Below are 12,871 nucleotides of genomic sequence, written 5' to 3'. Positions count from 1 at the left end.
TGGGCTTTCGCCATACTATAGGTACACCAAATTTTAAACTTTTCAATTTTACATTTTCTCACTGACGTAGACACTCTACACAAGTGTTGCATACCATATGGGGAGCCCATTACTTATATTGGTCCCCCAGTTTAATACCAAAATATAAAAGATATGCTTGTTTCACAAATCCTATAATGATACTTCTCTGTTTTTGCTGAGAATATTCACCACAAATGTAGAAAAATACATTAGGGTCCTTTAAACAACTTCTTGAAGAACTTATGTTTCTGTAAAAAAAGAAAATGTATGAAAAAAAAAGGCAAATGAAAGTTTCATGAAAATAATGCTACATTTATTATAAAAAATGCAAAACATGGGTGTAAAAAAAAAAGATTGATAATATTATGCTTGTCTATTCCAATTCCTATATCACAAGAAAAAGGAGCCAATTCAATCAAACTGATGTAATTTCTGGATTCAGCAGACATGAAAATACACTAAAAATATTGAAAAATCCTTGGCAAGTGAAAGCATTTTTTTTTTGAGCTTGAGCTGTGTTTTTGTATTCACATTGCTGTCAGTTCACAAGTCGTTATTATTCCCTTCAAGGTTAAAATAATATACAGCAGTATACTTAACATAGTTACATAGTAGGTTAGGTTGAAAAAAGACATAAGTCCATCAAGTTCAACCACTAGGAAAATAAACATATTCCAGATATAAAAACCTATAAGACATAGTTGGTCCAGAGGAAGGCAAAAAACCCTGGTACAATTTGCTTCAACAGGGGAAAAAAATTCCTTCCTGATTCCGTGAGGCAATCAGATGTTCCCTGGATGAACAGTCACTGTTATTTTTACTTTAAAGTCTTAATACACAGTTATTTTCTGTACTTCTAGAAAAACATTCAGCTTTTTCTTAAAGCAATCTATAGTAGTTGCTGAAACTACTTCTTGAGGGAGCAGATTCCACATTTTTACAGACCTTACAGTGAAGAATCCCTTCCTTATCCGGAGCTTAAACTTCTTTTCCTCCAGACGCAAAGAGTGCTCTCTTGTTCTTTGTACTGATATCAAAGTGAATAATGGAGTTCTCTATATGGACCGTTTATATATTTATACAGGGTGATCCTATCACCCCTTAAAAGTCTCTTCTCAAGGGAGAATGGATTCAGTGCCAGAGACTAAAGAGTCTCTAAAAATGAGAAATAATGGCTTTGAAATAACTGAGCTCAGCTCTTTGAGGACATGTGGATGTAATCCATTAGGTCCTGGTGCTTTGTCAACCTTAAATATTCCCAGCTGTTTCTCAATCATATCAATTCTGAGCCATTGTGACTCATTTAAGGCAGCAACATTGCTATTATGAATTTGGACTTGAGCTCTGCCATTTTCCTTCGTGTACACAGAGCTAAAAAAAAGTTTAGTAAATCTGCCTTGTCTTTATCCCCAGTTACCAACCCAGTGACATCCTTTAAGGGGCCTACATGCTCAGATCTGATCTTTTTGCTATTAAAATATTTGAAAATGTTTGGGGGGTTTGCCTTACCTTCCTTTGCAATCTGTCTTTCATTTTAAGGTTTTGTACATTTTATCTCCTTTTTGCATCCTTTGTTATATTCTTTATAGGTTTCAAATGATGGTGATCCTTCATTTTTATATTTTTGGAATGCCCTTTTCTTGTTCCTTATGGCTTTTTTATTATCAGCTGTAAGCCACATGGGTTTTAATTTTAGCCTCTTAAACTTATTACCCATTGGGATAAATGTTTCCGTTTCAGCGCTTCCTAAGGCTGTTGTCTGTCTTGTGACTACATCCTTTATAATTTGCCTTCAAATGTTCACTTCTCTTGGCCTTCATTTTTAGGGTGGCTACACTGCCTTGAGGGTCTCTTTGAGCCAAGTTGTAGCCACTCTTACAGGTTGACTCTCACATGGGCCTACAGAGTAGCATATACCAATAAACACAGGTAGCTTCAAAACCCATAAATCCAAGCCTCTCCCTAGAAAGACTGGGTGGAAAACAGAACGTGATCACTCACATTTGCTTTCTTTTGATATGGCTTAGCACTGCAGAATCTAATCTAAATCCTAGTCTTTTCTGTGACACATAACATGCACACTTCCTGACATGAAGTTTAAAGTAGTGGCAAAGAGGGAGAATGAGCAAGTGACTTTTCTAACTGAAATCATAAGTATTTCAAGACGTATTTTGGGAAGAAGTGACTACTTTTAGCCCTGATGAAAGAGGCCATTGAAATCCTATTACATGTTGGCGTTTTCTAAAAAAAAATGTTTTAAAATCAACTTGATCTGCAAACTGGAAAAATTGTAGTTCTCTCTTTTCTTGCAATAAAACACCGGATAATTATTATATATATAAGCAATATATATAGTTAATGTCTCCAACTTCCACTGTCTAACAAAGAACGCCCTTCAGCAACCTAGTGACCTAAAATCAAAATTATTTTCCCTTTGTAAACTTTTTTTCTTTATGTCTGATGGAAATAGATTTGTGGACAAAATATTTCCCATAATAGGATCATAAAACCGACTTCTCTGCACTGTGAGTTTTCTTATGCTTAAAAAGAGATGAATTAAATGAAAAACATTTGCCACATTTGAAACATGAATATGGCTTCTCCCCTGTGTGAATTTTTTCATGGCTAGTAAGAGCCGACTTATGAGAAAAGCATTTTCCACACTCTGGACATGAATATGGCTTCTCCCCTGTGTGAATTTTTTCATGGCTAGTAAGAGCCGACTTATGAGAAAAGCATTTTCCACACTCTGGACATGAATATGGCTTTTCCCCGGTGTGTGTTATGTGATGTGCAATTAGATTTCGGTTGTTGGAAAAACATCGGCCACATTGTAAACATGAATACGGCTTCTCCCCTGTGTGAGTTGTTTGATGACCGATGAGGTTTCTTCTGCTCGAAAAACACCTCCCGCATTCTGAACATGAATAGGGCTTTTCCCCTGTATGAACTTTCTTGTGAGTGGTGAGTGTCGACTTCTGAGAAAAACTTTTACCACATTCCAGACATGAAAACGGCTTTACTCCAGTGTGAACCTTCTCGTGAGTTGTGAGCGTTGACTTCTGGGAAAAACATTTACCACATTCTGAGCACGCATATGGCTTTTCACCAGTGTGAACTTTCTCATGTGTGGTAAGAGTCGCCTTCTGAGAAAAACATTTGCCGCATTCTGAACACGAATATGGCTTAACCCCTATGTGAACTTTTTCATGAGTAGTAAGATTGGATTTCTGGGTGAAACATTTTCCGCATTGCAAACATGAAAACGGCTTCTTCCCGGTGTGAGCTGTCTGATGGCCTATAAAACTTTTCCTGTTGGAAAAACCCCTTCCACATTCCGAAAATGAAAATGGCTTTTCCCCGGTGTGTGTTCTCCTGTGGTTTGTAAGAGATGAATTTAAAGCAAAAGTTTTCCCGCATTCTGAACATGAATACTCCATATCCCTTCTGTGAAGACTGTGATGTTTAGCCAGTATCCATTTTTCCTTAAAACATTTCCCACATTTTAAACATACAAATGGTGGCTCGGCTGAGTGAGTTCTTTGATGTCTAGTGAGCTGTACTTTTTGTGAAAAACATTTTCCACATTTGGGACAAGAATAGGGTTTCTCAATTTGGTGACTTCCCATGTGGGAGGTGAGGTCTTCTTCCTGGGTAAAACATTTGCCACAATGGGAACACATGAAGGGTTCTCCCTCTGTTTGATGAGTCTGAGGATCACAGGAAGAACTCCAGGAGTTTGGATCTTGGGTTAGTGTTGGGTTAATGATGTTTCCTCCTGGAGGATCTGCTATGATGTCATGAGTTTGTATTTCTCTTTCCTCTGTAACGGTGGGATAATTTTCACAGTTATGAGCACTGTATCTGCCATCTAGAAGACATAAGAAATGGAAGGAATATCCAGATTAATAAAAAAGGACTTTGGTCTTGTTGAACAGAAGTCACTGGTTTCGGCTTGAATATAGACTAACAGTGTATATTTCATGTTGTCATTACACACTATTTAAAAAAGGTGGATGGATGGATCAAATTTGATCAAAATTCTTATTACTTTTTGTGGGAGAGAAAGTCAGAATATTGTACACTTGTGTGCACAACGTTTTGGAACTTCCAGCTCATCAATTATTTAGAAAATCAATCAGACCCTGACAGTAAATTTTTGTGTGTACTAGGCCATCAGAAATACAGCCTATTTACCAACAGGTCCCCAAAAGTTAGATAAAGCTACTCACACATGTTTAATAATTGTCCCTCAAAAAAAAGAATACTGACATTTAATTAAAAAAACATTTGTTTGAAAAACACCCAGCGACTATTCTCAGGTACAGTTAATACGTCCATCTGGCTCTTTCTGGCATTTATCCATTACTCTCTATAGTATGTACAAGTGTCATTATGCAAAAAGCGTTAATTCACACAACCGTGCATGCACACATAATCTTTAAACAATTACATCGGCTGTCAGTGAAGCTGTCTTGAACACTCATGCTGTTATCATCTGTATAGCAATGCAGGCTAACATCTTGTTTGAATATTCTTCATTTTGCAGGACAAGCTTAACTTATTAGGAGCAATGCTTTCCTGCTATCCAATGTTAACCTTTGTTAAGTAGGAAGGGCTCAGTGATTATCATGCAACTGAATATTTAGTATTTACACCCACCTATTCCAATCTCTGGAGGGATTTCCTCCCTCTTACATAGATCACCAGCCCCCACATAAGAAACTTCTTCTTCCTCTTTGCTTTCCACTTTAATCAACTAGATAACACAAAATAAAATATTGGGCAATCAATATGCTACAAAAAGATTCTACAAAAAGAAAACAGATTGGTGGTAGTGCTACAACTACTACAGACGGACCAATGTGATAAGAATACAACAGAATCTAATTCCCTCAAAACACTGAATCATTTCTAAAAAGAAAGGTTTGTGGAACAAAATGTTGGCAGTTGCAATTTTGTTGCCTGATGTTTGTCTATTTACCTGATTATCCTGTAAGATCTTTTGATCGTTCTGTGTATGACCCTGGGAATCTGTAGGAAACAAACATATAGTTGTGTAGTGATAGACTGTACTATAAGCTGCTGTAAATATCTAGGACAACTATAGAAATGTGGTGGTCTGAAGGAATGACAACCAATCCTTTATGGAAAGATCAGTGCAATCACATTCAGTCAGAGAAAGATGTGCAAGCATGGATTTAAAGCCAGATGAAGGCTACAAGTTGCAGCAATGGGTTTAGACATGCCAACACCCTCCTACACTCTACTCCTGGAGCCAAGGTGCAGCTAAATCCTCAGTAACAACCAACAGTTGGGACTTGATATTTTCCAAGCGATAAAACCCATCATGAGATTGGAATGAAAGCATACAACTCTATCAAACCAAAACAGCTTCTTTACTTAGACAAGATGAGGGTCAACAAGGCTAAAGTGTGAGTCAACAAGAGCACAGTCTATACCAAAACAAGCTAGATGACCTGTTAAAGCAACTTATGTGGGTTAAAGCTTACCCTTTTTTTTTCAAGAAATTCAAAAAATGCATAATCTGTAACAATGAGTGTCATACTCACCCAAACTAATATCCAAAGGAACTTCCTCCTCTTTAATCTGCACATGTCCTTCTTCTCCTTCATCTTTGACGTCTCCAGATTCTGTGATAAAAGATGAGAGTTGTAAGGAAATGTAAGGAGTGGAATTTTGCTGAGGCTTGGAGTTAAATTATTTTTGTGCTTTTGCTATGTTTTGTAGATGATTGAGTTATGTTGAAACTAGTTGTTATCCTTTTTATTAGTAAACCAATGTCTGCTTCCCCCCTTTTTACCTTGAAACTATCTCCTTCCTCCCATTTATCTGTTCCCTTGACGTGAATATTCTGTTCTAAGAAAACCACAAGGACAGTTGTCATGTCTGCTAGTTGTCTATTGTCTTGTGATCATGCACTGATCATGCCTTTGAACTGGTATATAAACTGTGTGCAAACATTAAAGTTTTGAGAGTGATTTACCTACATGCTAGCCTGTTGTCGTTATTGCTCTCTTAGTTGTGAAGGCAGAAATCACTGTGCAGAGGGTCTAGAAGTGGTCCGGGACTACTTACTGCCATAACAAGAGTGAAGTCCCCTGTACTGAGATGTATGAGATACCATGTGTGGGGGGAGACTGGTCACATCTTTTGGCTGTTGACACTTAATGACATGATGTGAAAAGGAGGAGCGGGAGTCTAATAGAGGCTGATGGCTCCTGACACCCTTACACATACACCCGGACACATACTGCCCCTCCCCTCATTACTGTCTACTGACAGAGGAGGGGGAGAAGAAGAAATTGTTGAAGTGACTGAACAAGGGGAATCTGGGAAACTTTTCTGGATTTAGTGTGTATTACTGACCTGTGCTAATTTCTTGAAGGATCGCCTCCTTACATGGACCATCATCTTTCATCACATATGGATCTTCTTCATCTTCAATCTTAACAATAAATAGTTTTTCATTCTACCAAATACAAAGCAATAAATAAATTTAATATACAAGACTTGTTGGGCTTTTGTATAAAGGTCATGGTAATGCAGTTTTTTCCATCGACCTGAACCTCCTGAGGGATCTCCTGATGTTCCTGTGTAGAAGTCCGGGAATACAGAGGACAGGGACATCTCTCTGATGTATTTTTGGATCCATCTGTAGGGAACGCACACATTGACTGAATACATAATTTCTATGTTTTTTATATCAGAAGATGTGTGTATGTAGCTGAATCTTTCCTTTACAAGAAATATAAGTTTCCTCTTACCCAGTGATGTGAGGGGCAGCGGGTTCTCCATCTTGACGTCCTTCTACAGATCCCTCCTACTCCTTGGTCTGGGCCTGTGCTAGGAATAAAAATGATCTTTATTGTCATGTTGACAAAAAATGTAAACAGTATAGTAATGTCCAAAGTTGGAGGAAGACAGATATTGTTGAAACCATATTGAGACTTGTTCAGTGCCAGGGCCATTTTGAAACACAAGGTATTTTAGAATGCAAGGATTTATAACATAATTCATCAGTAAAAAAGGCTTTCATAATAATAAATGAAACATATTAGCACGTTTGATCTTTAATATGGAACAGCATTAGGACCTCCTTTTCACTTTCTAACCACATAAGCTGAATTGTAATTGTATTTCTTATTGAAAGCCTTAGTTTTCATAGATATGGTATGTAGCTTTGTGGAGAATACCCCACCAAGTACCATCACCACCAGCTCCAGGGGAGCTCTCATCTAATGACCTACACCTCAGGGGACTTGAAGGATGATTTGTTGAGGTGACATGACACCACCATCCTCATCCAATCCACAGACAGTGCTGGGACCCCGTTTTCTCATAATACAAAACATTAATACCTACTCCTCACTGAGCACACACTCTCCAGACTTGCACCCCACCAGCAGCAATGCTATATAATTAGTACTTCCTGTCTTCAACTCTGGACTACGACAAAATGGCCGTATGTTCCCGACTGAAGCTTAAGAAACAGCAATGAATTATATTTTACCTGAACAAAACATAAGAATTTTTATGTTTATATTGAAAATATTCATGAGTAACCCCACTTTTTAATTACATTTATTTGGTTATGTACAGCTTGCGTGCTACAAGAAAATGGCCGCCGCCTTTTTGTGAAGTGAGAACATTTTTCTTTTATTACATAGCAGATGCCGCCCTCTAGTGCTAATTTGTCACAAGCTATCGGTCCTCTGGAAAACTGAGCTGGGCGTCACTATGGCAACCACACAGCGGAAGTAGAACTGTCACGGAGCGGAAGTGGGTAGACACAAGTAATTGCACGATGAAACAGGCGAACAGGAAGGGGGTACAGGTAAACAAAATTAGAGGTGCAAGTGGGGGACACTTGTGGCTAACACCTCCTAAAAACTCCACCCATCAAAAAACTCAACTTCTCAACTTTATTGTGGCTTTATAATGTGGCTGGTGCATCACTGGAGGTCTACAACTGTGTGTTCTTCTACAACATACACTGTTGTTTTTGTGTTCATTTTTTTTTTATTGATATATTTTTTACAAAAACAGACAGGGATTGGTGGTTCAGACAGGCAATCATTACTAAATGCTTAAGGGGAAATTAAAAGAAAGAAAGACATTTTTAGGGCAGTACAAGCTGTCAACTTCCCAAAAGCACATACTCACCTTTTCTCGTGCTTGCCCTATTGTTAACCAGTGTAAGTAGAAGTTATACCCAGTATTTCCAGGTTTGGGGAAGCATGTGACTTGCTCCACTTTGTTGCATGTGACAACACATGTTGTAGTGCTGTGGTAGTGCAAGGAAAAAGTTCATAGCTCTGCAAAAGCACTGACCGGGTGACTTGGAGCTAAAGCAAAGCAAAGGTTAGCATGCTTAGGTGAGAAGACGACAAGAAAGTGAACTTGTTATTTTTCTTTACACGTATAGCATGTTTGCTTTAAATTTTGTGTTATGGTTGCCAGAACTTTTCAGGACATTATTATTATTATTATTATTATTAATAATAATAAACAGGATTTATATAGCACCAACATATTACGCAGCGCTGTACATTAAATAGGGGTGGCAAATGATAGACAGATACAGACAGTGACACAGGAGGAGGAGAGGACCCTGCCCTGAAGAGCTTACAATCTAGGAGATAACTTTTTTTTTATATCGGGTTAAATGCAGTAAAATCTGGCTTCGCTGTGTAAAAACACTTTCCATAATTATGATTAAGTGGCATGAAACATGCATATGGCTTCGCCCCCATGGGAATCCTTTGTGTGGAACAAGTTAGGTTTTCACATTAATAACAAGAAAATTGCTTCTCATCATTGTGAGCCATCTGATGCATTAAAGAATTTCATTTCAGGTAAAAACATTTGTCACATTTAAAACAGGAAAAGGGCTTCTCTCCTGATTGGAGATAAGACTGGCTCTGATGGACAATTCAGAGTATACATGGAGGGGGTTGTTTGATGCGACAATTGGAATGAAGCCCATTAAAGCGTAGAGCTATGACACCCCTGTATTGACCAATGACAATGCATAAAACCTGCAGGTAGCAGAAAAAAACTCAAATCTATATTACAATGGAACAATAAATGCTACGGGTGGGATGGATCTCTGTTTGGTATGTTCCAGAGTGATATATATATACATAAATATACATTTTATAATGTAATACAGACTTGATATCGATTGGTGGCTCATTTTAAGGCTTAGGTAAAATAAGGTACAGCTCCTAGAAAATACCAATGAATAGCTCAAAAAGAACCGTGATTTCATTGCTTCTACAATGGTAACTAAAGATGGACTTACCTCAAGTACTCTTGAAAAACTTATGGACAAAAGATTGTTGTCACCTGACACCCACACATATCATATGGTTGAATATAAAGTATGGATGTTTCCAGTGAAGTGTACTTGTAATGCTACAGCATACCAAGGCATTTTAAAGCAACTGTGGATTTGTGAAAACACTAGGAAGCAGCTGTTCAACTTTATAATGATATGGCTTGACTGGTTTGGTGTGGAGGAACTTGAAAATTCTACATAAAGTCTACCCTACTGAACACCATTGGGATGATTTGGAATTCTGACTGGCAGCCGGGTCTTCACATCCAACATCCAGACCTCACCTTGCATCCTTTTTTTGGATGCATGGACACAAATACAGACAAGTGTCTTGTGAAAAGGCTTACCAGAACAATAGAGACTGCCATGGATTTGGAATGAGATTTCCAGCAAGCCCATATAGGTATGATCAAGTGTCTACAAACCTTCCTATTTATTGCAAGAATGTGCAATATAGCTGAAAAAAGTTTAGTCAAAGTTCGGCTTTTCCATCTCCCGACTCAGGAAGCTCTTCCTTGTGGGAACTGAGATGTGACATAAAGGAGGACTTTTTTGAGAACCGTTTACCACATTTACATGAAAATGGCTTCTCCCTTCTGTGAACTTTTTCATGTTCAATAAGATTTGATTTTCGAGAGAAACATTTCCCACACTCATTACATGAGAAAGGCTTTTCGCCTGTGTGAGTCCTCTGATGTAAAATAAGATGGGTTCTATCACTGAAACCTTTTCCACATTCTGTGCATGAATATGGCTTCTCCCCCGTGTGAACCTTTTCATGTTTGAGAAGGTTGGATTTCATTGAAAAACTTTTTCCACATTCCGTGCATGTATATGGCTTTTCTCCTGTGTGAACTTTTTCATGTGCAATAAGGTTTGATTTTAGGGAAAAACACTTTCCACATTCCGTACAAGTAAATGGCTTCTCTCCTGTGTGTACTTTTTCATGTCCAATAAGAGAAGATTTATGGGAAAAGGATTTCCCACATTCAGAGCAAGAATATGGCTTCACCCCTGTGTGAATTTTCTCATGGGTGGTCAGAGTTGACTTTTGGGAAAAACATTTGCCACATTCAGAACATGAAAATGGCCTCTCTCCCGTGTGAGTCATCTGATGTGAACTAAGATTTCTTCTGTGGGAAAAACATCTTCCACATTCCGAACATGAAAATGGCTTCTCTCCAGAGTGACTATTTTGATGTTTGGCCAACATCCACTTTTCAGTAAAACATTTCCCACATTCCAAACAGGAATATGGCTGCTCAGCTGAGTGAGTTCTCTGGTGTCGAACGAGTTGCTGTTTCTGGGAAAAAGATCTCCCACATTCGGAACACGAAAATGGCTTCTCCTTTTGGTGACCTCTCTGGAGTGAGGTGAGGTACGATATGTGGTCCATAGATTTGCTACACTCTGAATGCCGGAAGGTTTTACTTTGTCCATGATTCACACTGTGAAGTTCCAGATACGTACTTGGGGCCATGTGGTTTTCTTTAGTAGATTTTGATGTGATGTCATCATCTTTTAACCCACCATTTATAAATGATGTGATTTGTTTCTTTACACTGTGACTTCTGTATTGGCCATCTGAAGGGAAAAATAAACCTGCTTAAAGCATTCCAATCTTAAACAAATAGTAAATGTTGAAATTGATTATTACAGTGCAGTGCTCCAATAAAATGAAACCTTTTTAGATAAAAACCTCAGATAAAATGTATATCAAAGCTATACAATGATGGGGTGAGAGCCAAGAATTGTTTTGAAGGACATTCTCTAAACAGTTACCACAAGGGCAGAGGAGCACAATAGTCTAAAATGTCAATTATTGTTGTAGTAGTAACACTCCCCTTTACTTAAAACACCAGAATACAATCATCTGGCAGCGTATATAGACTTTCAGCCATATAGTAGATGCGATGGTCAAGTATCTACAAATATTTTATGGAAAACTAAGGCACCTCTATTATAACTTTTATTTTTGGTTAGGTGACAACAAACTCTGCTATGGGCAATGACCCATGACCATAACATGATGCCCCTCTTGCTGTATAAGTGGTCCTTGCTAATTATGTTCAAATGACAACAAGGTGGCTTTGTTTCTAGAACTCTTCTTGCAGCACTAGGGTCTCTGTTTCAGAACTCAGCCAGGATATTTTCTATATGAACTTCCCATGTTTGCATTGGATTCCTCTGGGCACTCTGCTTTCCTCTTTAATCCCCAAATCACACTCGTAGGTTCAATGGTTTTCTATTAAATTTGGCCTTAGACTATAGTAGGGTTGATAGATTGTGAGTTTCTCTTTCATCTTTGACTAGAGATGTTCTATTTCCCACGTTATATAACTCAGCACATTTACCTTACCTGGTTTAGTCCACACAGGTGGGCTCAACAAGACTAAAGTTCACATTTATTCAGAATCGAGCAGTTAAGCACATGCTGCACATCCTTTGTGGGTAGGAATCATTGCATTGTGTTTACTCACCTGTTCCTATCTCTGGGAGGTTTTCCTCTTCCTTACATGGATCATCACCCCCCACATCACAATCTTCATCCTCTTTTACTTCAACTTTTATCAAATTTTCATCCTGAATAACACACAATGAACATAACAGCAAAGCAGGTGGTCATATAACAGACAGGCTTGCGTGCCAGGTCAATCTGCAAGACCAACACATTCAAAAATTAAGACGGTCCTTTAGTTCTGCAAAAAAACAAGTCAGCCACTCAGACAATCACAAAGTTACACTGACTGTTCAGCCCATTTTTACCCTTACACTATGCTTATATATTCTGTCCTCTGTCCTAGAAGCAGAAAGCATTTCTCCCAAAAAGGTGTTGGTTGTATGTATTTACCAATAAACATTTTTAAAAACTATCAAACTAATAAATTGTCTCTGACACATAATTCGAACTCCACACCCAAAAGTAGATCTTCCAAAGAACCACACACCTACCGTATTAGGTTATTAGATTAGGAACTAAAGTTAACATACAATTGAATCAATGTTCAAAAAATAGCAAAACACCTTATATACTTTGATAAACTATAAGGTATTTTCAATTACACTTAGATTTTATTTGTTAATAAATGTATTGCCTACCCAAGGAGAAATTTACAAGGAAGAGCAAAGTGGTTTAAAAATTTACCTGGTCTTCTTCAGAGCTTTTGTGATGTTCCTGTTTGGAATCCCAGTAATAAAGAGAATGGGGACATCTTTTTGGGGTAGTTCCGTTACCAAGTGCACCTTAAAGAAAACCACGTATAGTCACATAAGTGCCACTATAGAACTGTTCAGCAGAACTATATTTTCACTTCAAAACAATGTATGCAGGCTGCCATGGACTTACCTCATGGTCGTCATTGCCATTTTTGAAGAAAGGGGACTGCAGCAAGTGGTCACTGCAAGCTGGTGGTGCAACAACTAAACCTTTTCTCTCCATGTAGCTCTAGAATAAAAAGGTTTAGTGCACTAATATTGCTAATGTAA

The 12,871-nt window shown here is 38.1% G+C and overlaps 1 protein-coding gene across 1 annotated transcript in view; it reads right to left on the bottom strand.

Moving 5' to 3' along the window:
• Positions 1–326: 326 nt before the first annotated feature.
• Positions 327–12,871, bottom strand: part of LOC140338901 (uncharacterized) — a 31,013-nt gene continuing 18,468 nt past the window's right edge. Inside the window, exons 15-25 of the mRNA XM_072423219.1 lie at positions 12,531–12,628; positions 11,866–11,968; positions 9,859–10,969; positions 8,209–8,329; positions 6,810–6,852; positions 6,606–6,697; positions 6,412–6,514; positions 5,595–5,675; positions 5,006–5,055; positions 4,684–4,780; positions 327–3,892 (exon numbers count right to left, since the gene is read on the bottom strand). Coding sequence (XP_072279320.1) covers positions 2,523–3,892; positions 4,684–4,780; positions 5,006–5,055; positions 5,595–5,675; positions 6,412–6,514; positions 6,606–6,697; positions 6,810–6,852; positions 8,209–8,329; positions 9,859–10,969; positions 11,866–11,968; positions 12,531–12,628 — 3,269 coding nt within the window. The 3' untranslated portion in view covers positions 327–2,522. The remainder of the gene's footprint in view (positions 3,893–4,683; positions 4,781–5,005; positions 5,056–5,594; positions 5,676–6,411; positions 6,515–6,605; positions 6,698–6,809; positions 6,853–8,208; positions 8,330–9,858; positions 10,970–11,865; positions 11,969–12,530; positions 12,629–12,871) is intronic.

Source organism: Pyxicephalus adspersus, chromosome 10, assembly GCF_032062135.1.
Source record: "Pyxicephalus adspersus chromosome 10, UCB_Pads_2.0, whole genome shotgun sequence".
NCBI classification, from domain to species: Eukaryota; Metazoa; Chordata; class Amphibia; order Anura; family Pyxicephalidae; genus Pyxicephalus; species Pyxicephalus adspersus.
This window is presented reverse-complemented; position numbering and strand designations above follow the sequence as displayed.